This window comes from Letharia columbiana (assembly GCF_014066305.1).
Source record: "Letharia columbiana isolate WasteWater2 chromosome Unknown Sc0000010_s0, whole genome shotgun sequence".
Classification (NCBI taxonomy): Eukaryota; Fungi; Ascomycota; class Lecanoromycetes; order Lecanorales; family Parmeliaceae; genus Letharia; species Letharia columbiana.
In genome coordinates, this window is record NW_023501047.1 from 1,142,443 (window position 1) to 1,168,830 (window position 26,388).

At 50.1% G+C, this 26,388-nt stretch overlaps 16 protein-coding genes across 16 annotated transcripts; 9 read left to right on the forward strand and 7 right to left on the reverse strand.

The window, feature by feature from the left end:
• Positions 1-867: 867 nt before the first annotated feature.
• HO173_004183 (uncharacterized protein) lies at positions 868-1,132 on the forward strand (the record flags this gene model as incomplete). Its single annotated transcript, XM_037306107.1, has 2 exons — positions 868-951; positions 1,010-1,132. 2 exons carry the CDS (start codon positions 868-870, stop codon positions 1,130-1,132), a joined length of 207 nt encoding a protein of 68 aa, XP_037167300.1.
• Positions 1,133-2,764: 1,632 nt separating this feature from the next.
• HO173_004184 (uncharacterized protein) lies at positions 2,765-3,461 on the forward strand (the record flags this gene model as incomplete). The annotated part of the gene is made up of 2 exons (XM_037306108.1): positions 2,765-2,835; positions 2,936-3,461. 2 exons carry the CDS (start codon positions 2,765-2,767, stop codon positions 3,459-3,461), a joined length of 597 nt encoding a protein of 198 aa, XP_037167301.1.
• A 306-nt stretch (positions 3,462-3,767) lies between these two features.
• Positions 3,768-3,956, forward strand: HO173_004185 (uncharacterized protein; the record flags this gene model as incomplete). Its single annotated transcript, XM_037306109.1, has 1 exon — positions 3,768-3,956. One exon carries the CDS (start codon positions 3,768-3,770, stop codon positions 3,954-3,956), a length of 189 nt encoding a protein of 62 aa, XP_037167302.1.
• A 54-nt stretch (positions 3,957-4,010) lies between these two features.
• On the reverse strand, positions 4,011-5,210 carry HO173_004186 (uncharacterized protein; the record flags this gene model as incomplete). The annotated part of the gene is made up of 2 exons (XM_037306110.1): positions 4,011-4,259; positions 5,145-5,210. The coding sequence occupies 2 exons, from the start codon at positions 5,208-5,210 to the stop codon at positions 4,011-4,013; spliced, it is 315 nt and encodes a 104-aa protein (XP_037167303.1).
• A 100-nt stretch (positions 5,211-5,310) lies between these two features.
• Positions 5,311-7,003, reverse strand: HO173_004187 (uncharacterized protein; the record flags this gene model as incomplete). Its single annotated transcript, XM_037306111.1, has 3 exons — positions 5,311-5,662; positions 5,806-6,172; positions 6,238-7,003. 3 exons carry the CDS (start codon positions 7,001-7,003, stop codon positions 5,311-5,313), a joined length of 1,485 nt encoding a protein of 494 aa, XP_037167304.1.
• A 1,153-nt stretch (positions 7,004-8,156) lies between these two features.
• HO173_004188 (uncharacterized protein) lies at positions 8,157-9,518 on the reverse strand (the record flags this gene model as incomplete). The annotated part of the gene is made up of 3 exons (XM_037306112.1): positions 8,157-9,156; positions 9,207-9,292; positions 9,345-9,518. The coding sequence occupies 3 exons, from the start codon at positions 9,516-9,518 to the stop codon at positions 8,157-8,159; spliced, it is 1,260 nt and encodes a 419-aa protein (XP_037167305.1).
• A 301-nt stretch (positions 9,519-9,819) lies between these two features.
• Positions 9,820-10,284, reverse strand: HO173_004189 (uncharacterized protein; the record flags this gene model as incomplete). The annotated part of the gene is made up of 1 exon (XM_037306113.1): positions 9,820-10,284. The coding sequence occupies one exon, from the start codon at positions 10,282-10,284 to the stop codon at positions 9,820-9,822; it is 465 nt and encodes a 154-aa protein (XP_037167306.1).
• Positions 10,285-10,905: 621 nt separating this feature from the next.
• Positions 10,906-11,267, reverse strand: HO173_004190 (uncharacterized protein; the record flags this gene model as incomplete). The annotated part of the gene is made up of 2 exons (XM_037306114.1): positions 10,906-11,234; positions 11,264-11,267. 2 exons carry the CDS (start codon positions 11,265-11,267, stop codon positions 10,906-10,908), a joined length of 333 nt encoding a protein of 110 aa, XP_037167307.1.
• A 2,363-nt stretch (positions 11,268-13,630) lies between these two features.
• Positions 13,631-15,302, reverse strand: HO173_004191 (uncharacterized protein; the record flags this gene model as incomplete). Its single annotated transcript, XM_037306115.1, has 5 exons — positions 13,631-13,724; positions 13,832-14,264; positions 14,319-14,728; positions 14,837-14,912; positions 15,140-15,302. 5 exons carry the CDS (start codon positions 15,300-15,302, stop codon positions 13,631-13,633), a joined length of 1,176 nt encoding a protein of 391 aa, XP_037167308.1.
• A 1,429-nt stretch (positions 15,303-16,731) lies between these two features.
• On the forward strand, positions 16,732-18,233 carry HO173_004192 (uncharacterized protein; the record flags this gene model as incomplete). The annotated part of the gene is made up of 5 exons (XM_037306116.1): positions 16,732-16,908; positions 16,972-17,113; positions 17,169-17,292; positions 17,345-17,787; positions 17,905-18,233. The coding sequence occupies 5 exons, from the start codon at positions 16,732-16,734 to the stop codon at positions 18,231-18,233; spliced, it is 1,215 nt and encodes a 404-aa protein (XP_037167309.1).
• A 523-nt stretch (positions 18,234-18,756) lies between these two features.
• HO173_004193 (uncharacterized protein) lies at positions 18,757-20,052 on the forward strand (the record flags this gene model as incomplete). Its single annotated transcript, XM_037306117.1, has 1 exon — positions 18,757-20,052. One exon carries the CDS (start codon positions 18,757-18,759, stop codon positions 20,050-20,052), a length of 1,296 nt encoding a protein of 431 aa, XP_037167310.1.
• Positions 20,053-20,556: 504 nt separating this feature from the next.
• Positions 20,557-22,867, reverse strand: HO173_004194 (uncharacterized protein; the record flags this gene model as incomplete). Its single annotated transcript, XM_037306118.1, has 5 exons — positions 20,557-20,666; positions 20,929-21,183; positions 21,245-22,513; positions 22,578-22,735; positions 22,797-22,867. 5 exons carry the CDS (start codon positions 22,865-22,867, stop codon positions 20,557-20,559), a joined length of 1,863 nt encoding a protein of 620 aa, XP_037167311.1.
• A 354-nt stretch (positions 22,868-23,221) lies between these two features.
• Positions 23,222-24,308, forward strand: HO173_004195 (uncharacterized protein; the record flags this gene model as incomplete). Its single annotated transcript, XM_037306119.1, has 2 exons — positions 23,222-23,435; positions 23,488-24,308. The coding sequence occupies 2 exons, from the start codon at positions 23,222-23,224 to the stop codon at positions 24,306-24,308; spliced, it is 1,035 nt and encodes a 344-aa protein (XP_037167312.1).
• Positions 24,309-24,520: 212 nt separating this feature from the next.
• On the forward strand, positions 24,521-24,703 carry HO173_004196 (uncharacterized protein; the record flags this gene model as incomplete). The annotated part of the gene is made up of 1 exon (XM_037306120.1): positions 24,521-24,703. One exon carries the CDS (start codon positions 24,521-24,523, stop codon positions 24,701-24,703), a length of 183 nt encoding a protein of 60 aa, XP_037167313.1.
• Positions 24,704-24,750: 47 nt separating this feature from the next.
• On the forward strand, positions 24,751-25,372 carry HO173_004197 (uncharacterized protein; the record flags this gene model as incomplete). Its single annotated transcript, XM_037306121.1, has 2 exons — positions 24,751-24,791; positions 24,850-25,372. 2 exons carry the CDS (start codon positions 24,751-24,753, stop codon positions 25,370-25,372), a joined length of 564 nt encoding a protein of 187 aa, XP_037167314.1.
• Positions 25,373-25,783: 411 nt separating this feature from the next.
• Positions 25,784-25,963, forward strand: HO173_004198 (uncharacterized protein; the record flags this gene model as incomplete). Its single annotated transcript, XM_037306122.1, has 1 exon — positions 25,784-25,963. One exon carries the CDS (start codon positions 25,784-25,786, stop codon positions 25,961-25,963), a length of 180 nt encoding a protein of 59 aa, XP_037167315.1.
• Between the last annotated feature and the right edge of the window lie 425 nt (positions 25,964-26,388).

Below are 26,388 nucleotides of genomic sequence, written 5' to 3' on the forward strand. Positions count from 1 at the left end.
TGAGCTGGTACCCCTGATGGTCGCAGAAGATATCACGCACAGCAATCAGCGCAACACCTCGAATCCAATCCTCGACATGAGCATTGGGCCGATTGTCGCGTTTGTTGTTACTTTCTTGTGGACGGTATTTTGGGCCTGGTGGAACTATGCACAGGAAGGTGATGTATAGGAGTATGTGGGCTCGACTAGTACGATGTCTAGCAGCATTGCCTAGGAAGAATGACGGACCTGTCCCGTGCATTTGAGACCGCAACAGAAAGACTTACAGAGATCGATGAGGCGTGGAAAAGCCTAGTAGATTCTCCCAACGATCATTGATGATATTTCTATTCATTTTTCTTTACAGTGGCTTTCATTTGAAGGGTATCATTCAGAGCAACTCAAATTCGCGTTGAGTACCCTGAGCAGCAGGACGGCTCAATTCATAGGATGCAAACGAAGGGATCAATTCGAGCTTCACAGAATAATAACCACGGTAGAACAGCCTCACTCCACGACCCTTGCTGTCTACTCACCTGTAGCAGTCAAACATTCACGATGGACCACACACCTCGAGGGAGTCGCGTTCGCTATGAAGGCGATTCTCCCTTACCCCAGGTCAGCCAGCACACCACAAGCTGACGGCCTTGTCCCCTAACGTACCCTTCTTCAGTCGATCCCCCTCCTGCACGAGTCCTTGGACGAGCAACCGGATTTACTCTCACACGACAGCATCGTCCGCAGGCTTGAGATACCTCAGATATTTGATATCCCAGAGCGAGCTAGCAGCAAAAGAGCCTTTGCAGAAATTGGAGCGGACAAGGATAAGAGAAAGCTTCTTGATGTCGACATTGAAAGGGTGGGAAAGAAGATGAAAAGGCTTCGAATATGAACAAGCGGGTCCCCGGGGTCAGGTTACTTACCGCGCGGGCGTTGAGTGTGCCGCCACCACACCGCGTAGTGTCGCTTCCGGTGAGTTTCGATTTTCTCCCAAGCAGGTTCGAAGAATCCGAACTGACTTTTCGAAAAGTTCGACACTCTGGTCCGGACAAATCTACAAGTGTCTCCCGTGCAAGCTTGGATATTTTCCGAACGTTTGGGAAAGCCGACGCCTGACGAGCCGCCCATGGCTGGTGATAGGGCACCACGATGAAAGATCTGCTCCCTTGCGGCTGCCGCTTCAATGTTTGTTTATTCCGAAGTGTTAATTGGATCCCGGCTCATTTGAACTTTTCGAAGAACGCTGTGGTGGGACTCTGGCGCAAGGAATATGGCATGGTAGATGACGTTCGTATACATGTTTGATACCCATTTTTGCCCCTTCTGTCAGTGCGTATCAGCACAGTTGTTGATAACTTTTTTAAACAAGGAAGGCCTACCGAAAAGCCCGCGCGACCAACCACCGTTGGCGTCACGTTGGTAAAGAGAATGGCCGATGCCAAACTCGTCCTGACTTGCTCCTTACAATTTCGCACGGGGGATGCTACGAAGGACCTCCTTGATGACCAGCATCTTCCCTTCATCGCTTAGAAACTCGTCACCCACATTCTCCGTCGCGCTAGTGGGTACAAAGCCTCACTTCCAGTCTGACTTTTGTTCTTCTTAGCAACAACACCAACATCAACACCATCACAAGTAAGTGCCAAGTCTTTCTTCATGTCTGCTACCTTGCCTTCGTCCGTCCTTATCGCAGTATCGCGATAGCGAGCTGCGCATCATCGCAACAGCATGGCACATACATCGGTTGAGGTGATAGTCGAGTGAGGTTGAAGTCGCTCAGATCAACTTCACACACAACAAGCACCTTAAAGGATACTTTACGATGCTTTTTAGACAGCATAAGAAGCATACTGACATGTTGACAGTGGCACCCAACCTTCGTTCGCGTGGCCCTGCGGGCCACCAAGTACTTGTGGCTGTCGTTGTTCCTGTTGCCTCCGCTGCTGCTGGTAGGTACTTTGAAGACGTGCTTGGCTAAGAAGGCTTGATAGCTCCTTCCGCCGCTATTCCCGTCCCCTCTCGTGAGTGGAAGAGATGCCTGATGACTGAGAGGTTGTGTTGACATGTGCTAAGGCCCCTCTTGCTTGCGTTGTGTGCGTGCGCTCGCACGTGATCCTCACCTAAATTCTCGTCACCTAAATTTTGGTCACCTATATTCTCGCCATCTGTGTTCTGGTAATATTTATTCTCATCATCTCACCTGCATCCTGGTCATCTACATTATTCTCCTCGCCTTAAAACTTCATGGACAAGATATCTAGGTCCTCAAAGGTCCCATCAGAGACCGCGGCCTCTATTTCGTATACTTCTACTCCTAACTCCACCTATGCCATCAAATTATTCGGTGCTGCGTATTAGTATGGTGAGCTTTTACAAGACCATCCCAAATCTGCTTTGCTGTTCGTCGGTCTACTATCGGAGACGGAGCCAGATAGGAGAAAAATCTCATTTTAAAAGCAAAAATGCCGATGCAAGACAAACTCGCAGGGGGGCGGAGACTCCGTCAGATATTTTTGAGCCTGTAACGCAGGCCAAGTTCTACGTCCTGGTCGATGGTAGAGAAGATAGTCTCTTTGGGACGCGAAACATCAGTAATAAACATAACTTTTACTTCTCTGAGTTCACATGGGTGGTAGAGACTGTAGTTTCATGATTCACGAAGTGAAACTTAAGTATCAGGCACGCTGCAGGGCCAAAGACGTCCTCGACTTCCGTACCATCAAAGCCACCTCTGCGACTCGCCACAGGTCCAATTGGTGGAGGTTCTTTATCGATGTGATTCACAATGAGCCTTGCGAAGGAGATACAAATTCTATGCCTCGGCCTACGCCATCACGAACCCAGACGTCGGCAGCGGTCATTATGTCTTACGGCACGATCTTAGGCACATGTTTTGGTTGTAAAGTTGATTGATTCTTCTAAGGAAATCTACGGCTAAAAGGTATCGTGTGCCAAGCATTTCCTTGGCCATTCCCTTGACACCTCAGGCAAGGGCCGTAACGAGGAAAGCCATCACCTCAGATAACATCTTCCCCCCTCGGTCAAAGGAAGACGTCACCCGCTATCCTTTTGCCTCTCCGGTTGTTTGCGCCTCCCACTACGATAACCATCCTCAATTTGACGCTTTCCGACCAACCCAAGCTGAGACCCGTGGGGAGGCGTTGAAGCAACTAGAAACCATAGAAGCTTTCCACGTCCATTATCTACGGGATCGCAAAGGTAACGTTGGCCTGTGGGACGGATGCAAGGATTTTTCATTCCCGGACCCGAACAACTACCTAGAGCTCCGGCATAAAGCACCGCCTGCCGTTGTCTTTAGGACAGACCAGGACTCAAGCTACTCCAGGGAAGCGATCGAAGCCATTCCGGGAACCGCTTTTGGCCATATCGATCTTCAGAGTTTCCATTTACGAAAACGCGGACGGAGCACTCTGGCACTTCCATCACGGTCCAGGGGAACTACCGGATATCGACTGGAGTGAGGAGCAAAGTGACTTCAAGTTCGAATATTCTCAAACCCCTGTTCCGCCAGAATCAATTTTACAACCAAAACATGTGCCTAAGATCGTGCCGTATCATTATGTCTCATTCTTCAAATGGTTTCGGGCCACCCGATGTGTCATTGGATCCTCAGAGATTTATCCCTTGGTTTCGTGATCTTACACGTTTCGTCTCCGCATGTTGCAATTTCCCTTCTTCTTTCAAGTAGAGTAGAGTTCCGCTCGTCATTTTTCATACTGTCATCAACACGGCAATGCAAGCAAGGAATAACCTTGCTGCGCAATGCCATGGAAGAACGCGTTCAAAACCTCAAACAGCTTCGGAAGAACCAGACCAGCAACCGCACATGCCTCCTCGCGTCAGACACAGCCGTTGTTCCTTCGAACGCTCCAGAAGAAATTTCCACGCAATACATCGGGCCCCAGGAGCAACCCAGCTTCTACTCCAAACCATCCGAGGTTCTCCGATGTACTTGAAACAGATTCAAATCATCTGAGCTCTCTTACCCAGATGCAAGCGATGACGAAAACCTATCCGACTCCGCGAGTCGTGACGGGAACGGAATTTCCCTGGAGTTGGGCTCTGAGAACGACGAAGCCTTCGATGAGGATGACGCTCGAGGTACTCGAGATTTCCGGGGCTGTGAGAGCCAGTCTCCAAATGGATTCGAGCGCAGCACCTCTGACTTTTTGCTGACTACTGCGCGCGAAAGGCTCTCCTGCAGAGAAATCCGTCCGCACAACTGGGTATGAGTTAGCCACAACGGATCGTGCGCCAACCTATGCCACCACACCGTCAATGGACTCGCAGTATCGGGAAGGAAGATTCAGATGCAGCTTACTGGGCTCATTGCAGTGGTCGACAAGGCATCTTCTCATCTGGGGGTACGTAAATCCTTTCTCTAGCCCACTGTGCCTGAAGAGAAACCGAATTCACACCGTATCTCTCACCCTGGCTGTGACTTCCACATACTCGTCAATCCATCCCATACGTGCCTTTTCACTCACAGCTAGCTCTCCGGTGTCGAGTCGAAGCCGCATAAGCTCCACTGCTAAGATCTTACAACAAAAGCGATTCATGTGTGCAGTATTGTCTAGCGACAAGGCCGTCTCATGCTCCCGTGACCGGAGGTGGATGAATTCATCGGCCTCTTGACTTCCAGATGGTGAAGCTGCTGAGGCAATGGAGTGGTAACACGGTTGGCGGACTGAATTAGGGATGCCTACCGGATGCTGATACTAAAGGGAAGGAGGCAGGGGAGTGGGGGAGGTAGTGGGGCAATGCGGAGACTAGGATAGACCGTCTTTCTTCTGTCTTCTTCCAAATTGAGTTCTCTTGACGAGATTGTGCTCGCTGGTTTTATCCACTCAGGAAGGATACGCCCAACACGCAGTTTCGCTTCTCAGGCTAGAGCCCTGGGGCGAATGGGCGAAGGAATAGGTCGTCAGGAGAACATGCCGCTTTTGTGGAACAGGGAGCTTGGATTGAGGGTAGGAAGTCTCGGGCCGCGTTCCTGCGAGCATGGTTTGGCTGGGCTGGATATACTGCTTTGCTCAAAGGTTTTATCGATGAGAAGAATGCTACATTTCCTTGTACCAACGGTGACTGTCCCTGAGTATGCAACTTTACTTGACCCATATCCAGAAGCAATAGTGAATTTTCACATCGGCACTTTGGTATCCACCTGGGAAAGCGACGATAATATCAAAAATTGAGGCCATAATGATCATTGTAGAGCCAGAATACCAATCAATGTACTAGTACCGGGAGCGAACTCGCCGTCTACTGCTCTAATTTTCTCCCTCCGCCTCCGGTACCACAAGAGCATAGTCAAGACTGCCCCATCTCATCGAGCCGGCAAGAGCTGCAGGGGTAGGAATCCCCAGACGACCCCTCTATCCACGTCGTCCTCGCTTTGGTGTGAATCTTCACTTCCGCCTCCTCACACACCCGCTTCAAGGCCCCGAGCCAAGGATCGAGCCCGTTCGGTTCGTATCCCCGGCGATTTTTTGTTGATTTCACTAATAGATTTGCGAGGCAGATTTCCGTTAGAGCGCCGAAGGCGCCATTTGATGGAGACAGCTTGGCTTTGACTAGGGCCACTAAGTGGTCCATGAGGCTTTCGATCTCGTGCCCGAATAGGCGGGTGCGTTCTTGGTAGATCTTTAGTGTTTGCAGCGTCCTGAAGAATTGGGGGGTTAATTGTATATTCCATCGCAGTTTTTGAGTCGTAGGAGTAGTCGAAAGGGTCTTGTTCCCAGTTCAGGTCTCAAGGCTCAAGCAGGTGTTGCATTGATGGGGAAGGGATGTCGGAAGGGTGCTTACGGTGGAAGAAAAGTCAGTAGATCAACCCAATCTGTAGTACCGAACGCACTCTTCTCCATGTCAATGCCATGATCCACAGTGTATTCAATCTGCGACGGCTTGTATGTGGATATGTCTACGAGCTGGGTTATAGAAAGCGCAATGCTTGCGAGTTTTTGGAAAGTCTGTAGCGATTGCTGTGGAACAGCATCGGGCGTCGGCAGCAGGTTCTGCTGGTCAAAGTTCACGGTTTCGAGACTGTGTTTCGAATGCTCTAGGAGGGCTGAGATGATCTCATCGTCGTTGATCACCCCGTTGAGAGAGCGCAGGGAGTGCGTTGCGCCGATGAAGCTGGCAATTGTTTCCGTGGCGAGCTCACAGCAGTCGACTTTTGGATATTAGATTTAGCGTTTGGCTCTCAATCTATGAGCCGAGGAAATTTGAACGACTTACAAGCCAGCTTCTGGCAGGATGACCGGCCTATTTCCCATTCCCAGACGTATGGCACAGAGTCTTTGCCATCTTCTTCATCGTTCTCTAAGTCAGATTCCGCATCATTTTCCTCTCCCATCAACAAGTTGAGGTGTAACTCCTCAATGGCAGGTAGTAGGAACAGGGGTGCGATGACACGCGAATGCGGGTAATAGGGATCATGCGAGTGCCTTAGTGTAACATCCCCGACAAAGACTGTCTTTAAATTCTGGAAACATGGCCACTCGGGGCATGGTAGTGGTGCTAGTGCTCGGAGCGAAGACGCCAGCAACCTAAACGGGTGGCTCTTTTCTCCGGCTTGCCAGCTGTCGTATTCGACGAATGTGGCTTGGGTCAGTCTTGGTGACATGGCCATTAGGAGCACTTTCTGAGGCTCATCACTTCCGGATCGCAGTCGTTCCATCCATTTGTCTACCAAAGGCTCTCTGAGGTGCAACATTTTGGAAAGCATGGTACGGTAGCGCTCAAGCTCCTCATCGGTGTAGAACGTAGTGTCAAGATGCGAGTGATCATGGTATTCTCCTGGCCAAGTCAAGGACTCCTTGGAATTCCAGTCATCAAGTTCCACATGAGGATTCCCTTCTACAAAAGTTGGGCTCATCCATTCTTCAAAATTCTCTCTCAAATCCCAGATGTCCAAGGACCGAACGTACCATAAGATTTCCGGCTCGGAAAGACTATCGCGCAATAACGATGGAACGGTAATCGGATTGCGATCGTGGACCATACGAAGCTCTGATCGACGCTGTTTGTGGGTTTTCAAAGCCTGTAAGGAACAACGTGAGAGAACCTTGCAGGTGCATGCCCATTCAATCACAGTTTGGGGGTGGACGAAGCCCGAGATTTTGCAGAGTAATTCCTCCGGTAGGGTTAGTAGATCAGGCATCTTTTCGAGAAAAGGCAAATGCACGAAGCGGTAGCAAAGCGATAGAGGTGAATGATTTTACTGGGACGGTTGTGCGTTGGAAATGGGGGAGTTTTGCTTCTTCAGCTCATGTCCACTAATGCTCTTCTAGCCTGGCCAAAGTTTGTGGGTCCTAGGCAACAATCACTTAATCCATAGAGAAGCCAGAAATCTTGTTCCAGCCTTGCACTCAGGTCATGGTCCGGTCGAACAGAGAGAGGGTAAGAGTTTCACAGGTTCTTTAACCCGGAGTAGGGATGAGTCGAGTAGATTGAACTCGGGGCTGATGTTGGAGGGAAATAATCCCCCTAGGCGCTAGGCGAAACTTCGGGTAACTTTTCACGTGACTGACCTACTATATGAACGCCAGCCGTGGTAAATTTCAAACAACCCTATACTTGATGTCTGGATTTTCAACAAACTTTGTCGAAATGAAGAGCAAATGCCAAATTGACTTGAGCTTCGTGAAACGTAGCTGAAAATAGACTCAATCTTCTCGCGCATCTCGACACGAAAGAACAGCTGCTCGTAAACAATACTGTTTCTGCTCTGCAAACAAATACTAGAGACTGGCACGAACGCTGCAACAGACCATCTATTGAGAGGTACGGACGGAGTTTTGCGCGCATAAGACATTGGGAGGATCCTCGAACGCTAAACAGTACCACGAAAACAATGCCAGATTCACACATCCTCGCAGCCAATTAATCAGAAGACTTGTTAGTTCTCCCGCCCAAAGCCCGATGATGTGAAGGGTGTCGTAGCGACATTCTTGACTTGGTCAATGCTAAGACTCAAAAGGGTCACGTGGCTTTCATATATTGGCCGTGCTTTTGATCTGTATTGTACGAAATCCCCTCCGTCGTCCCAAGATTGTACTCGAATGTTGAACAAACATGTATTTATGGGCTCTGGGTATGATATTCAACTCCGCTTTCATGCTGGAATGTTGAGCAGTACCTTGACCGTCTACCATTCAATTCTGCCAAGCACCGGGCATGCTTGGATACTTCAGACCTCGAGAACGTGACTCTTTGGCATGTCGCTTCTGTAACCGCCGCTTCGCTCGTCGCTGAGCCATATCATAAAGCTGCTGCTGCACGGCCTCTTCGTCTTCCCGTGTTGGATGGCAATATCCATACCACTTTGGGTAATGGAAAGGCCATGTTACTTCCGACGACATGTGGTACGTAATGAAAGAGCGAGAGAGCATGAGCATTGGCTCCAACGTGCTGTGTAAGAGGTAAATGGAAGATGAAGGATTAGTCCACCAATCCCAGTATATGCTTTGCTTCTGCTGCTCCAATTCGAATATCAACTCACGAGGACTGTCATGTTCTTCGTGACGTTGAAGCAAGGGAAAGGTCGTCTGCGGTTGTGTGTAATGCAGGTCACTTTCTTTTTCGATGTATGCGACAACATCGTAGCTTTCGCTTCGAAGGATTTGAAACCACCCGTTCGCCACAGCTCTCGCTTCAGCCGGCGTGTCGGTGAACGTGAACATTTCATCAAGTGGTGTTCCATATTTCGTGACTTCGTATGAGACATCACTTTCATTACGCATTTCAACGAAATGTGGCACAGGTGCGTGAAGATTTGCTCCAGTGCGAAGGAGTCTTATGATCAGAGATTCCCACTGCTCCTTTTCTGCGTCGTGCAGAACTTCATATTTGTACTCTACTAGGTATGCGACAGCATAAAGCCGCAAAGCCATAGCTAAAGGAGGATAGGTGATTACGTCGTTGGTAGGCTCCGAGACCCCAAACGGAAGAAAGTCCCGTGATAACGTGAATCCTGCTAATTCAGGTGGGCCTACATAATGTAATAGAATATCAGATATATCACTAGCAGAGAGACTATCCTGTGACTGAGCGAGGGTTCTGAAAGTTTCTATCAAAGTCCCCTTGCAAATTTGGGACGGTTCTCTATCAGCAAGGACGAAATTACCACATGCACCCATTCCTATTATGGCTTTTCTGTGTTCATGTTTCAGCAATGAGGTGACGATCAGGCGCTATACACTCACTGTCCGCCAAAAGATACACGTTCTGGATCGACACCGAGCTGGAGAAGCAAGGCGCACACGCCTGGCTGAAAGCCGTAAGCGGCAAACTAATCTCAGTCAATAAGGAACCATTCAGAAAGAGATAGAAAGTACACCAACATGAAGTAAAGTCCAACTACATTCGTCCGACACAAACGGTGACACCGGTTTCTTCCTGAAGAGGTCCTGGAGGCTCTCTACCTCTCCGTGCACGCACATTGAGGATACCTCCTCAGTGTGGGAAAGCACGGGATAGACGTTCAAAGTTCTGGATATATGGCTAAAGCTCTGCATGTATTGCAATTCAAGCTGGTGATGGCAGGTCTTCCTACAGCACGCGGACTCGTGTTGTACTTCGTTTTCTTTCGCACGGTCACAGTTCCGAGCACTCCATGGTACCAAGGTACTAGGGCCTTTATAGAGACAAGGGAACAAGACTTCGGGAGATCGGAAGGGCGAAAATTGCACTTTTCGCTCGGTTGGAACTGTTCATCCTCCACGATACCTTTCTACCAAGTTAAGGTCGTGGCGTTAGTTACTTCGTCTTCTCTGAAGCTTTGTATTTGATATAATCTGTGCCTTTGTCAGCGAACATCTACCACCCAAGGCGCGTCGGTCTATACTCTAACTGCCACGAGTTACTCGATATCGCGAACTGCAAGTCCATTTTCGCGTCTCTGAGCCGACATCGGATATCCTCCAAGTCTTGCTTCTTTACAACAAATCTCATCGAGGCCCAAGCCCTCCGCACCTTATGCTGATGACCGAAAGATCTTTTGATCTCAGCCGAAAGGGTTTCGAGCTCCTTGATCTCTTTTTCGCAGAACTCCGGGAGGACCGGTAGCAGGGAGAAGAGAAATAGCGGAGAGATGCCATTGATAGCAAATGGTAGACACCAGCGTGTGGGGCCCATGCCGCCGTCTATGAAGCTCAGATCAAAGGATAGCCAGTAAGCAAAGGCTATCCCGGTATAGTTTGCCAAACAGATCACAGAGAATGAGCGACCGCGATGCGCGGCTTCAGACACTTCGGAGACCCATGTTGGTACTATTGCGTTCATATGGGCAACTCCGACCCCTGCGGTCACACGCGCGCAGATGATCCATGTTCTGCAAATCAGCTTTCGCACATATACCCCTTGCTACATGATGGATCGTGTCATGACAAAGCCGAATCCCTGCGGAGCAATGCCATGTGTAACTGAATTTAGCGTGTGCCCGTTGTCCACCAGAGATCAGCACCTTTAGCACACACCCTACCCATACCCGATCCTAGGTCCCGTGAAGATTTCTCCGAGATACTATCGAAGGTCGCAAGCACCAGAAAGAAGAGCTTTAGCGCTTGAGCTCAAGCTTGAGGATGAAAAGATAGTCTCTCAGGTAGGTTAAAGGAATGTTGCCGTTAGAATTGGCCTTTACAGCGGTACGAGTCCCAGGAAGGCGGAAGATTCAGCAATGGAAGGAGGATTCATTGTTCGCGCGAAACGCCACATATCGAGTGTCAGTTTGTTTGCGCTTGATATCAGTGGGTTGGCAAGCGCCAAAAGAGATGACATAAGAGCGGTGACATCTTCAGACAGCTTGCCTGTGTTCATTGATCTCGCTACCTTATCACTACCAGCTTTGTCGTACGCTTCACCTGCTCCTCAGGGTAATCTCCCCCGAATTGCATTACATTGTCGTTAAATGTGGAAGTAGTTGTCTCCTGGCTCGGTCTGCCCAATGGCCCCTTTTCTGGCGTTCTTTGGGATGATGATAGGCCTCCCCACGAAGTCTTCAAACCCAAGGAAAGCAAAATTCAGTGCTTCCTTTGCGCCGATGGGAATGCCAATCTCATTAATTGTTGTGATATCAGTAGTCGGCGTTTGTTCCCTCAAGTAGTTAACAATGTTCGGGTTGTAGCTCCCACCGCCGCGCATAAAAATCTCGCCCAATTGTTTGGGGCCGTACCGCCGGTAGTGCTCAAGTAATGAATATGCCGTGATACGCAATCCTCTGGGCTTGCCGCCTTCTTTAGCATGCTTTTACATATCTCTTCACCCATGCGGCCACCGAAAATCTCCCTCCCTGTCGTCTTCGGGACGTCGTGCACGAAGTACGGCTGTTGTAACATCTCATCTACGATTGCTTGACCGACCTTTGCTTTTGCTCCCATTTCGTGAACTTTGTCAGATTCGAGCTCGCCCTTTGTAATGTATCGGACCGCAGAATCAACGAAAACATTGCCTGACCCGTATCGAAATCGTAGAATCCCTCTACATCTCCTATCGGTAGAACTTGAAAAATTGGCTATGCCACCAATTATCTGTGCTGCATGGCTCTTTGTGGGATGGTTGAAGAGCGACCAGTCAATGGGGGCGATGATTGGGCAGCCTTATCGTCCAAGAGCGAGGTCGGACACCCGAAACTTTCCTATCGAGGAGACTGCCGTGTTGGCAGCGATGACGGCAATTTTCCCCATGTCGAGATGCGCACGGGACATATCCCGTCCAGGGAACAAGCCCGGAAGGGAAAGATGCCATATTGTCTGCCCTTGGCCAGCGATGAGATCCATATTCTCCGCGAGGAAAATTTCTGCTTCTCTGTAAACTGTTGTACTGCGCGGGCGGCGAATTCGCCTAGCCCCTGATTCATCACTGCAATTCCCCCTGGAGATGTGGGGTCTTCCTTTATTACAAGCATGACTTTGCCTTGTAGCCTCTCGGTACCAACCAGCCAGCCAAGTATTGTAGTATAGAAGCACACTTTAAGGTCTGAGTAGACTCCACCTCGCCGAAATGTAGAAGTTCCACGTTCAATGGGGATTCTGTATCATCTTGGGTGAAATGAACGTGTTCTATGTCGGTTCCATCCATTGAGGTGCCTCTCATTCTCATTAGTGGACGTCGCCTATAACGCTGCTGGTTGATGTTCACCTTGATTTGTGCCGATCACCTTCAGCGACAATCCGCTGCCCGAAGAGGCAGTCAGTTTCCTCCCTTAATGGAGCAGATGTAGCTATGACTTCTGCAGGCTGGAATAAAAGCAATGCATAGTTGCAGACCTTCATGAGGATGTCGCCTGGGAAAGCTTCCAAGAGTCTGTGACGACGTGCTACGTCCGCTTTCTGGTCTTCCCAGTTCCTTTAGCACAGCTGCCATCTCCAGGTTTGTCGCTTTCGGCATGGATCGACGATCTTCTCACCAGAATCATATAACCACTTGAATGTAATTAGGGTAAGTGACGGGACAAAAGGTCGTTGTCGGCGGCATGAGCGGGCCCAAGCCTCGAGAGAAGCGCCGTGTAGGTACTTTATGATGTACTCTTTTGGCATAGGCTATCAGTCACGATACTTGAAGATAAGTATCACCCATACAGAAATACAAATAACCACCTTAATGTAATTATGGTAAAAAGTGGGATGGTGGTTTGCCCACAGTTTTTAGACTGAATTGCTAAGCACACCAGGTCGTTGTTGTTTTGCGTCGAATCTGCAGTCCAGATCAAGCTGACTTACGAGCTCGTCCAGAGGCTGAGGAAACGCAGCCGTTGCTGGCCCAGGAAGCCTTTCGCTTGCCCAAGTCTTACCACCTGCGGATTGCCCAATTCGTTATCAGAAGCCGCCACGATGTGAAGGTTGCTTTGGATTTTGTTGCGCCGCCTAGACGTCAATCGTAACCCAAAAAAAAAAAAAAAAAACCCAACCACTGAGCCAAGTCACAACTAGTGATCAAAATAAAACAAACAAGGAAGTGATCGTGTTGGCCGATAACATCCCCATTTAAAAGCTGAGCCTCTGCAAAGGAAACCGTAAGGCGACCTTCTCTGGGCATGAAAACGAGATTTTGGCCGACGGATACTACGAGGAGATTGCTAGCATCCCAATGCCTCGAGAAACATGACCTGAAACGATCACTCATGCTGAGGACATCGACAAGCTCCTGTCTGCCATTTCACCAACAACAACCTCAATCCGGATACGTCACAGATCTTGCGTGAATGTGCTGACTGAGTATGGCCTGCGGTCTTCTACTGGCGGCTTAGCAGACTTCGGCGTCGTGGGGAATGACGCCGGACCCGGGATTGCAGACATGAACGTTGGACTCGCTCAGGCGATGGTGTTTGCGAGACGGACTGTATCCTCAACGAAAGGTTGTTCAATCGTGGGCATGGCTCCCCATTGAAGGGTCTTGCAGGTACGTTTGCGGTGTCTGTTCCTCCGTTGCGGGCTGCGAATGATCTACCCACAAGAGATGAGCAAGTTATTATCATGTAATGGCGGTTCATGGAGCTGCAATTGACCATCGGTAACAGGAATTTTAGGCTCATGTGACTATTATCACTAAATGAGGAACGCACGCTAGTAGATTTCTGCATTAGATCCTTTTCGCTCGCTAGACGCGTGCAGTAAATGTCCGGGAAAAAACCTCAGTTCTGCTTCGCATAAGACGCAACCGCACTAGAAGCCAAGGATCGATTCACAGCGTCCCAAAATACATTCTCATCCAGTACTGCGCCGAATCTAGGAGACATGTCAGCTGGAACAGTACTAGCCGGAATTAAAATGCGGGCTGGAGAAAGAAAAGCAATGTGGTTGATGCTATGATTGTGGCTGGAGGGCCAACGTACCCGCAGCACGTGACCGCTGTGCTGAGCTCTCGCTTCAAATTCTCAATCTGATCCCTTCCAAGCTTCCAAAAGTCTGGATGATCGTGTAGTCTATGCCACGCTTCCACCGGCGTGATCTCTCCTTCAAGATTGATGCTCGATGATAAATTCAGCAACTCTTTGATAATCGCGCCACTTGCCGTCCACGTCGAATTGAACTGCGGAGGCTCCGGCGATCGAGCCATCAGCGGTGTCGAGGCCATCATCATATGGTTGGCTGGATCGGCAGAAGGAGGGTCTTGATAGGGAATATGTGGCATGCATGGATGTTCCAGCGCGAGGACGAAATCGATGGCTGTTTCTATTGTGTCGACAACGATGGTGGCGTTGGCATTCGCTGGGGGGCCTTTTTTTGAACTTGATGACGAGAGATTTATCGTGTTGAGTGAGAAGTCTTGTGGCAGGCTTCAGCCAGACATATTCATACGATAAGGAATGGGCCACCAACCGTTGGGGAGGTCCGGCGCAGATTGAGGAACATTGGTGTACTGCTGATGCTCTTGGTAGGGTGAGGAAAGAGGGTAGGTTTGGGTTGGGTAGTCCAATCCTTGGCTAGTAGGTTCTTGACGTTGAGGGAAGTTGACATGCAGACGTGGATGGTTAAGAGCGTCATTGGAGTATGAGACTGTTGCCGGCATGTCGAGATCGGCAAATGGTCGAAGGGGTGGTGAGGATGTTCCGACGTCTTCTGTACCCTCTGGGAGTGGAATGTTGGATAAGATGATGGTGTTTTTCAAATTAACGATTTGGCTTTGGAGTTTGTCTCGTTCTTGCATCAAGCTCATTTCAGCTTCTCGAAGACGAACGACTTCGGATTCTAGAGTCTTGATGTAGTTCTGCGTCCGCTGACGATGGGTACTGCATTATATGTAAGTAATCATGAGTGTGATTGGCAGAGAATGTGATGTGGGGGAAAGGAAGAGATAAGCATGGTAATGTAATAGGAACCAGGTTGAAAACACATACCGTTGCGCATGCCGCACTTGCTCCCTCCTTTTACTTGGCGCGGCCGGACCAGATCCTGTGGCAGGAGCCGCCGTTCCTGCGGAGGAAAAAAATTCTGATGTTAGCCTAATCTTGGTACCATCTAATTGCGTTTCCAACACCGCCATCAATGAACTTGTGTGCCTGCGCCGATTATTGTGTCATGATGAGAAATATCGAAGCCATGACTTGCAGACTGCGTACCACCAGAATATGCAGGGAAAAGTGCAGTTGGAAAGGGCCACTGGATGCCCACGACTGAAAGGCTTTGCGTACGAGACGTACCAGCGGGTCTAGTAGTGGGTTGCAAAAAGGTCAAAGAATTGGTGCCCAAAGTGCGTCTTGCCCGCTTCCATAGAGATTCATTGCCCTCGCGCCTAGGTTTTCCTGGAGGAGGGGAGGCTGAGTTTGAAGCCGAAGCCTCTTCGGACGGAGAAGCTTGAGACATGTTGGGTGAGGGAGAAGCTTGATGGAGTATTTCTGAAAGAGAGTAACCGTGTAGAGCAACAAGATTATATCAATTACTAATTTTAGTTAAAGAAGGTAAAAATATAAGGCAGAGATTGGCTGAGTTGGGTGTTTCTCTTTCTAAAGGACAAGGTGTCATGTTGCTCTCGTATTGAAGAATGGCAGTTGTTTTTGTATCCAGACGCCCAAAGGCGCATTGAAAGGTTGAGGGATTCCATAATCATGATAATCATGCCTCGCTTGGGGTTCCTGACGGGGGCTGAAGGGCACTAAAGACCGTGAGACCCTAGCGTGGCATTTAAGGCTGCTGTACTCGGTCGAGACAATGTTCCGGGCCAGCCGCTGGCAATACAAGACAGTGTCGTTCCAGCATGCTCCGTAGCAGTGAGGCCAATGATATAAAGTAAAGGTCTCGACAACTGCCCAAAAATTATATTTACATCGTCGGCTGAGCCGACATTTAAAATCTCACGTCTCTTGCCGCACTTAGAGAGGCAATTTCTTCCCAAAAATCGAGGACTGTTTGTCAGCAAAAATCCTACGACTGAAAGATCGCTGGGATCAGCATAACACAGTGCTTGCAGACAGTGTGGCTCCGAGAGTGTCTATCGGAAGAATGCTAACCACCGACTCCGCTTCGGCCTATAGGAAATCCATGGCAGTACGTGAAAATATCTGAGATCGTCAAGTTGAATGTCCAATGCCGTGTGTAGGCCTCGATCCAAGTATCTCTGTATCCGAAGCGTATGTGTTCAGTACTTCGCGGAGACTCTAGGGCGAGTCTGTGTACTGCAGGCAGTAAACACAGCTTAACAGTGTTCGCACAATGTGTCAGGCTGCTGACGTCGTCCACCAGTAATGAAGGAGCTTAGGGTTGAAAGTCGTTTGCCCCAACGACATGGCCAGACTTGGGCACTGAAGGTTAGCGTACTCCAAAAAAAAGATGCTAAAACTTTAGAGCGCTTGGAATTGACTGAATTCAATGACTTGCGGGAACATGACAATGACCCATATTGATTGGAGCAGCACAGCCCTGCCCTATGAAGAATCTAGGACTTGACGGATTTTTTGCTTGTGGCTACTGCGACTTATTATTTGGCATATTAAAAATATGTCTGGCGTCTGCTCTCACTGCTTTCACTGAAAGGCATTTCATGGCTTTGCGTATGGTCAACACAGATTGGATCTGGCTGAATCTCTGCCGAGGGAAGGGTTTGCTTTGAGTGACGTGCCTCTGGAGGCTAAAACCAATGGCCGCAAGCCCCACGAGAATGCGAGTGTTAGACACGATCATTATCAACGCTAGCTGGGCTTTCCAAACCTCACCCAACAAATGACCAGACTAACAATCTACATCTATTTAATTCATCTACCTTCGCTGTTCCACGCCCTGAATCTGTTAGCGCAGCATGGCTACTTGTCCCAAAACTCTACGGCTACTCGCTCTGGTGGAGGAGATCAGATCTTCAATCGAGAGTAATGATGCCAGCAATGCGGCTGCACGATCTGGTCTATTGATGAAAATTACGAATTTAAGAGACGCAGTCGAGGCTCCGCAAGACTCTCTTCTACGAATATATGCCCAGGTAAGCCATCGTCTCAAGCTTGGTCGGTTCTCAATAGCAAAACCCTGACGACATCAATATCAGCCGTTGCAGAATGCCGCACTAAGGGTAGCTGTTGAACTGGGCTTGCCCAAAATCATTTCTACAGCAAATTCGCCGATCCCTGAGATAGGGATCAGTCTCGCGCAACTAGCTGGGAGGTCTCACGGTGATCCAAGGTTGATTGGTGTGCATCCGCTTACTGTGCGCATCGAGCCGCTCTAATTGCGTAAAATAAACAGCACGCCTTATGAGAGTACTAACAGCCATGGGCATCTGCGTCGAGGTTGGGCCAGAACGCTATATGTCCAACCCCTTGAATGAGGTTATATTGCAACCGGGGTACACGGCTGGTGTCAGGTTCCAGTGAGCCTTCCCCCTGAAATCGTCTGACAGCACTGTTGATAGTCCACGCTAGTTTTGATATCGAGATTCCTGCCATTATAAAATTGATTCCATGCTTGGACAAGAATGCATTCCAAAACCCAGTTGATGCGTCGCAATCTGCTTTCGATTACGCGTTCGGTGCTTCCTTCTTCGAATGGATGAAAGAAAATCCAGCTACACTCCGCTGTTTTGAATTGTATATGGCTGGACGCCGAGTCGGAAAAGCGAGCTGGCTCGACTACTATCCCGTAGAGGAACGTCTTGTGGAGGGTACGAGCGTAGAGAATGTGATCTTCATGGTCGACATCGGAGGCGGTCAGGGTCATGATCTTAAGAGCTTAAGTGATAGATACGGCGACAAAGGTCTACCAGGACGGTTGATACTACAAGATTTGGTGGCAGGCACCCGAGAAATTAGCGCTACGAGCTTTGAATCCATGGTTCACAACTTCTTCGAACCGCAGCCAGTCAAAGGTGCGTCTCCCCATACCGCGAGGGATCGACTCCATACCTGGGAACGAGCCCAATACGAGACATCGACGCTGATGTTCTTTCCCTTTTTCTAATTGCTGACTGCCAACATCGATCAAGGTGCCCGGGTCTATCACCTCCGAGCGATTCTCCACGACTGGCCCACTGCCATATGCCGCACCATTCTCTCCCACATCGCTGACGCCATGACCCCAAATTACTCGAAACTCATCATCCGTGAGTTCATCCTTCCCGATACCAATGTGCCACTCTACACCGCCTGTACAGATGTCCGAATGATGCTCTTACATGCCGGACTGGAACGGACAAAAAGCCAATGGATAAAGCTTTTAAGCGAGGTTGGGCTAGAGCTAGGAGGGGTTTGGACTGCGGAAAGAGGTGGGGAGGGTGTCATTGAGGCATTCAAGAGCGCCGAAGCCCAGGAATAGGTTCGCAGAAGTGCGAAGACCTAGAAAGGTTGGTCGGCTTCCTACGGCAAGCCACGTTTACGGCATGCCACGCGGTGAATGCATGGGAGCTGTTGTGTGATGCCAGATTAGATGAGGTGAGATGGGATGCTAGTCTAGGGTAGAATCCAAGGATAGAGATGCAACTGCACCATGAGTACCAAGACACACATTTCGGAAATGGACCCTTCCCTTTCCCCAACTATGTAGCTTCAGCTCGTTGAAACAGGTACCGCGTTGCTGATTACTGAACAGATCTGCGGTGTGAGATGTGTGGGCAAGCGGTCATACGCTTGCAAGCCTACAACTTATATAAGTTACTGCTTAGTGATGGACTACTAGTGATCACCTTTTGGTCTAGTTGTGAAAATTTGGCTGTGTGCTTCTATCAAAGTGAGAGTTCCAGCTAGTGTGAACTACCGAAAGCGATCCCTGTATTATTGTAAGGCTGAGGTACCTCGGCAAATCAGCGCGCTCGCGACTCCAACTTCTGCGCTCAACATTGATGACGATAGCAGCAACGCAACACTTTGAAGCATTGAACTCAACCTTCAGCAGCATGACAACCGACCAGTCTAAGAGTGTCCCTATCCCTGACGGCGCTCCTCCGAAACCCTCCTCCTCCCCCTCCACGTCGACGACCTCCCTCACCGCTCGCCTCCGCATCCCCACCACCTACACCACCATCCCATCACAATGGCTCTCCACCTACCAATCCTTCGTCCAGCACAACTCTTCCCAAGTCTCCTCTCTCGAATCCGCCCTCCGCTCCCTCGCCTACCTCCTCCCCGGCACCCGCTTCGCCGACACGCCCCTCAGATCCGAATCGCTGCAAACTTTCCTCTCATTACTCACAGCATACAACACGCACCTCCTCGCCTCGCCGCCCTTCTCCCCGCAACGCCGGTACGAAAGGTTCTGGGAGGCCAAGAGTAGGATCTACGCGCGGTGCACGGCGCTGTTGAGGACGGTACAGTATACGCAACTGCTACTCGAGATGCTGGCCAAGCGCGCGGGGGAGAAAGCCCGGTGGCGGGTCATAGTGGTGCTGGAGGTCGTAAAGGCCGTGTGTCGGCTGTGCATGGGGCGCGTTTCCGGCTCCCGCCCCGTCATCGCTACGGGCGTCGGGGACGAACGGACGGAGCGCAGGGTCGATACTCAGCCCACAGACGACGACGCATACGCAGAAGGTGCCCAGCCAGACGGAGCGGAAGGAGGCGAATGGAAAATGCCTCGCACTGGTATGCGGCTGCCCCAACTCCCCTCCTCCTCGCCCTCGTTCACTGGAAGTGTCGGAGCAGGAGGAGGAGGAGAAAGCATAATTGATTTCCTCACCTCCCGCGTCATAACGGCCGACGAGATCAAATCCGCCCACCGCCTCGTGCGCAAACTCCACTCCCTTCCCGGCCACCTCGCCGAACTGCTCTACATCCTGCGCCCCGTGGTCTACGCCCTAGCCCTCCAGCGCTGCCAGGCGAACAGGAAGGACTGGCGCCCCTGGCTATTAGGGCTAAGCATGGAGATGGCGGCGCGGCAGCTGAGTAAGGCCGACGTGAAGGATAGCGTCGTGGGCGGGATCAGGGGATTATCGGGGGTCGAGAGGGAGGAATTGAAGAGGAGGGGTTGGGGGATGGCGTGGTGGGGGATGCGGGGGGCTTTTTATGAGAACGTGACGAGTGGGGTCGTGAAAGGGGTGGCGGGGGGGTTGAAGGGGAAGGCGGTGTTGGATATGCTCGGGGTGGTGATTGAGGATTATGATTATCTGTGGGGGGAGTATTATTTCCCTACTGCTACTTTGTAGGGAGGGGAAGGTTTGGAAGAGTATTTTTGGTGGATGGTGTGGAGGCAGGGAACTATTGTATGAGTACGGCGGTATTTAAACCCCATGGAGCAGAGCGAAGCAATCTAGCGTAATTTTCAATGTCAAAAGTGAAATCTTGGTTGGCTTTACTTCGTATGCTACTGAGGACGGCAATCCAATGCAAAACGGAATTTGGACGAAGCAGTACAGTAAGCAGGAGCTTCATGACTCTTCGAAGGTCGAGCAAGTGACTAATCATCTCATCGAGCAGGCATCTCATAATGATCCTAATACACAAATACAGTATGCTGCACACATATGCGGCACACGATGCCTCCCGAAGATGTACGCTCAAACCAAATTATCGCTTTGCTGGGTGGGAAGAGCGTCATCTTCATCATGCAACCAAGTGCCCGGAACGCCGGTAAGTACCCTAAACCCTCCCCATTGGTATCAACATCTGGCAGCACAGCCCTTATCTGTTGATGCGACGCCATCCCAAACCTAGCTCATAGCGCTCTCATCCAAAGTGTTGGCGAGAACCTCACAGCCCTGTGCAAAAAAGATGCGAGCAGGTTTTGTGGGGGAGCGGTTGGTGATCGAATAGAAGTTTCCTATCCAGGCATCCAGTCAGCATCCACAGTAGACTCTAGAATTGAACGCAAGAGCAGCAACGAGATCCCTTGCCATAGAAGACAAGATCTTAGCTAATGCAAGTTGACAGATCCGCACTAACGCCTGAAGTTCGTCCACAACGTTTGGTGTGGGTGCGTACAAATCGTGGATAGAGTTGCTCCTTCTGCCTCCGCGCTAGTTTTGCTTTCGAATGGAACATGCAAGCAGTAATGAAAAGCGAAAGAGAGCGAAATAGCTTACCTCTAGGGACTTGCCACTGTCCTCCCTTGCCAATGCTGAACGTCTTCAACGGCGTACCCATACTAACTTCAACCCGGCCGTAAAAAACGAAAAAAACCATCTGCATCTTTCTAGAGTTCTTGACGCGTTTGGCTCCTCCAGGTGGCAGGTCGACCATTCCGGAGCCGAAGAAATCCAGAGTAAGGGTTTTTGCGAATTTGAAATCGGCACCGCTGATGTCGCGCATCTCGATAGCTTCGAATGAGTATGCGACCTCTAATTCGGAGTTAGTATGAGCTGGTGAGGAAGGACAGTGCTTTCCACAGAGAAATCGGACCTTGCTCCCAGGTATTCTCCTCATTGAATTTGCCTGTACTTGGATCCCAATCCATCACGTTTGCATGCATAATACCTGTGTCTCGTTCCCAATCATCCTTTTCTTCATCCTCTTCTTCAACCTCTTCGAGATGGGATTTCGCTCGTGATTGGTTCTTTTTGTATCGATATTTTTGCTTTGGCCGTTCTTCGACCACCTCGTCCACTCGGACAATCTCTTTGATCCCAGGTAAGGAATCAGTGGTTCTATCACCGAATACGAACCGCTCCCCACGCCAGCTTGCCAAAGGCTTGATAGAGTGTCTTCCACTCCTAGTGAGAAGAGCGCCGTTGTCGTTCGCTGGGGTTTCGCTACGTGGGTTGAATCTTGACCTGGACGCTGACCTAGCACGCACAGATGATGGCTTGTCGCTCGCTTTCTTGGTTGCCTTCATCTGCACGTTGGGGTCGCGCTCGGTCGGCTTCTTTCCTTTCCCTTTGCTGGTTTGGGCAGGGGCAGGAAGAGGGGCAGCAGGTTGTTCTACTTCTTCGTCTCGGAATATGTCAGTCCTCGCCTTCTTTGGTCTTCCACGGCGAGGTGTCGCAGGCGCTGGCATTAAAAGAGACATCTGAGACCCATTTGGGTCGACCATCATGGCTTTGGGTGCACGCCCTGGCTTCCTTTTCGGTTCCTTGGCTTCCTTGGCTCCTGCAGTGGCTTCTGGTTCTGCCATTTGGCTCTCTTCGGGCTCGGAGCCTTGCGGTTGTTGCTCGGTGTAGTCTTCCCTTGGCATTCCCGGTTCTAGTGTGGACTCTCCGGTAGCGTGATCATCCCCATTCGGCAGAATAGCATCGTCTTCATCGTATATTATGCCGTTGGTAGTGCTTTCGCCATTCAATGCATCCGAGTCTCCATCATCGAAGTCATCCCCCATACTTAGATCAAAGGGCCGTTTGTTCTTGCTCTTGCCAGTAGCAGAGGCTAAGTTGGGCTGTTTTAGCTTAGGCACTGAAGCCTTAGCCGGCGACCTCTCTATACTCATTCGCGGCTTATCCATCGAAAAATCCAACTGCCTGTTGACCCTGTTCGGAGGCGGATGTGACGTTGCTCTGGTAGGAGTTCCATTATTTAGGTTTCGTGAGGGTGAAGACATTGGTCCCACAGATCGAGGCATGGATCTTCTAGGTGATGAGTTGAGATGAGTTTTGATGGGGGAAGTCGCACGTGGCGGGAGGCTGATCCTGCCGTTTCGAGTGCTCCTGACCAGTTCGGAAGGCTCCGGTATCGTACCTGTGAAAATAGGATGTTAATAATTGAGTATATTGACCCACATCTCATCGTGTATACGGCTTACTTTCAACAATGTCCATACTATCATCTGCAGAATCGGTAACGTCGTGGGATATGCCATTTGGATGGAACACCGACTTGGCTGGTGAGGAGAAAGAAGGTATGGGCTCCATGCCGTTCTCATCTCTAACACCGGTATCCTTGAGCTCGACACCAGTTCGCCTAGACGTTGATTGTGAGCTAGCGGTGAGAAAAATGTTTGCAAGCTTTTGCTATTGCCCACCTTCCCCTACGGCCAAGCGCTGTGTAGTCTCCAGGTCCCCTCTCTTTTCGCGGTGTTTTTCTTGGAGCCATGGCTTGGTGATGCTGTGAGGTTTGCGCAGTCTCCAATGCCAACTTAATGCAGATGAATGTCCTTCCCCACGCAGATTAGTGTTACACGGCACAAAGCTTTATATGGAAAAGTTCGGGGGTGAAGGAATGCGCGTCGAGTCCGTGATGCGGACTGGGAAGGTGTGAAGAAGAGTGCCAAGCAAAACAAGGCCTAACACGCTAAGCGCAGGAAAGGTAAATCTTCGGCAGTGGTGTCTTACTACGCGCTTTTCATCAACACGTCCCCCAGTGATTAATGGAGGAGTATACTCGAGGCGCCTTCCATTCGATCTTCTCGAAAGCTTCAATTCATTATTCACAATCATTTCATCCAACATGGAAGAAATTGAGTCTCAAGACTTGGCTTCACAGGACATTCCTCAAGAAACCCCTGCTAAAGACGTATTCATTGCGCCCTCCATTCACGGACAAGCCATTCTCGCTGGAGCATCTTACACACATCATTCCCCGATCCCCGAAGTTGTATCTCGGAATCTCTCAACAGAGTGTATCCTGGGTGTCGATGAGGCGGGCAGAGGCCCAGTACTCGGTAATTCATCTCAATGTTTCGTCAATATGGCAACACTCATCACGATCAAAAGGTCCTATGGTCTACGGTCTATTCTACCTTCCACTTATACAACACCGATCACTTCTCGCCCAGACACATCACTTTGATGACTCCAAAGTCCTCACTCCAACTTTTCGCTCCTCACTTATGAAAGCTCTTTGCACTCCTGGCACCGATCTTTATCAAAATTGTGGGTGGGCAACAAGGGTCATGTCAGCCCGCGACATAGGCTCTGGTATGCTCAAGCCCGCGGGAACCTACAATCTGAATGCTCAGGCAATGGACGCAACCATCGACCTCATAAAAGATGTTTTTGCAAAGGGAATCAATGTTCGAGAGATCTACATCGATACGATTGGAAATCCTGCGATGTACCAGAAGAAGCTGGAACGCATCTTTCCAACAACAATGATCACCGTCGCTAAGAAAGCTGATTCACTTTACCCTTGCGTTTCAGCTGCTTCCGTATGCGCCAAAGTCACCAGAGATGCTGCGCTCGAAGTCTGCTATCAGACTTACGCATCTGCCGCTGATGCACCAGAAGAACCGCAAGCAGCTGCAGAAGGCTGGGGATCCGGGTACCCGTCAGATGCAAGATGCACAACATGGCTAAAAGGGCATATGAATCCCGTGTTTGGTTGGGGCAGTGAGTGCCGATTCAGCTGGAGTACGGCCAAAGATCTGCTCGAAGCCAAGGGTACCGGTACCAAAGTCGATTGGCCGGTGGAAGATGACGAGCAAGGCATGCGGGTGACTGACTTCTTCTCGACTACAGCAGACGATGGAATAGATAAAGAATCTAATGAGCTCGCGAGTTGGTTTGGCAGGCCTGTTGCCGAAGAGGTCTTTTGAGAAAATCAAACAATCATATCTTATACACCATCATTTCATCTTCTACGCCTCTGGGTTCTTTACGCAGCTGAACCTGCATTGTACATAAACATATAACCGTGGATCCTCAAGATCGCGTTACCGAAAGCGCTGCCGGCATCAATTAGGGCTATAAACTCGCAGCTGAAGCAGCGAACCTCTGATGGGCGAGTAAAGACCTCAGGCAATTCGATATGTCAGAGAAGGCCTCCAGTCTTCCGGTCGACATGTGGAATATGCCCCACGACGACTCCCTATTCTCGGTCATGGCTGCCGAACTCAGCGTTTTCTCTCAAGTCGAACTCGAGGCAGTACGCCTCTGGTGGGCGAGGAGTGAGAAGAGCAGCGAAACAGCCAACGACTGTCAGACCAGTTAAAAGAAGTAACGAAGAGAGTGTACTGGGTGTTGGCAGAGACTTTTGCGATGCTCACTTCGAATCCGAGGTTATGCACGATCAAAGCAAAGTACGTGAGTATGCTACTTGCAGATGAGAGTATGAGCTTAGTTCAATCACGATACCAGCATCACCAGCCGTACTCTGGCTTCGAACCTCAAGGCAAGCTTTCAGTCCGCCCCAGCTTCTACAACAGCAATCACAACCTGGCTTTCAGCCGCGGAAGAGAGGCCGAGACCAGCCATTACAGCTGAAATAAAAGTCGACATTGATTGGTACGCCTTCAACAGCAACAACTCCGTCTATCGCACGGCCAGTCGCCTCTACTACAGTCTCGATTTGCCAGTCAACCCTGGTCTCAAATACCTCTTCGGCATCGCAGGACGTCGTGGCATTGACAAGCAGCTTGTCGTCGCTTCCGCAGCTCAGCTCCAGAAGACGCATTATTGGAACTCGCCCGACTTCCAACTTCCGGGGAAGTGCTTTGATGAAGGATCCTACGGCAGATTCATCAGAAACGTCCGCTTTCCCTGCTCGCACTTGCCCATTTCTTCGAATGCTACCGTGATGGACTCGCTAGCTATGTATTCGACCCCAGCCGTGCGAACTCTGTTTGGAGACCCGGCGCGAAAAGTGAATCCTCCCTTCTAACCAGAATATAAATATAGATACCGGCATCTGCAATTCCAGCAGTGGTCGACTTTGACTGCACGTCCGGGGTCGAGTTGCGACAGTGGTGTAAAGACAGCCGCCTCCCAAGCTTGCATCTTCAAGCCGTTCTCAACCAACAAGCCAAAAGTAAGCGGTAAAAGCTCGAAGACGCCACCGCAACGGACATAGGTATCACTCCATCTTTGGGAAGAAAGAGAGATGCTGAGGATGACCTGAACGAGAGCGCTGCCAATAAGAAGAGATCAAATGGCCTCCCGCTGTCGTACTCTATGCTGGCACATAGTTCAATCCCGGAAAAACTGTGCCAAACACACCTGTAACGGTCAGACCAGCCCCAAGTCGAGTTTCTTCTATCTTCGTATCGAGCTACGAAGGTGGGCCGTAGACAAAATGATGACAATCTTGAAAGGGGAGGAGAAGGAGAAGCTGCTGGCAGAGGCCAAAGCGTTGCTCCAGTCTTCGCCTATATTGTGGGAAGGACGTTTCATCGCGTTGAGAAGATTTCAGCCATTGAACTTCCGCGCGGCCGAGAAGGACGGCTTTCTTGAAGCGGGTCCCGGAGCAATATAGCGATATCAGCTTCACTTTCACATTCCATCTCAGGTACTATGGTTGGAAAGTTGCCGAAGCTCGAAATTTAACCATGCGGGAGGTTTCTTAGACAAGCTGGCTATCGGCAGGTCTTCGCGTATAGCCTCAGCGATACGGTATCTTTAGTGGAATCGGATGATCCAGACACGACTGCGAGGGTGCGATGCCCACTCCACCGTCGTGTGGACTCGACAACTCAAAGAAACCCTGAGATTGCGTCTACCTCCTCAGATCCCGAGCGGCAATGTGAGCCAATCCGGCACCCAATATCGTGACCCTTTGGTGACAACCTTAATCTTGCTTGTAGAAATTCACCGCTCACATCCTTGCTCTACTCTTGGCCATGTGAACGCTGACGACTGTCTTGGTCTGAAGCAGCAACGAGAGGAAACGGGAGGGGACGA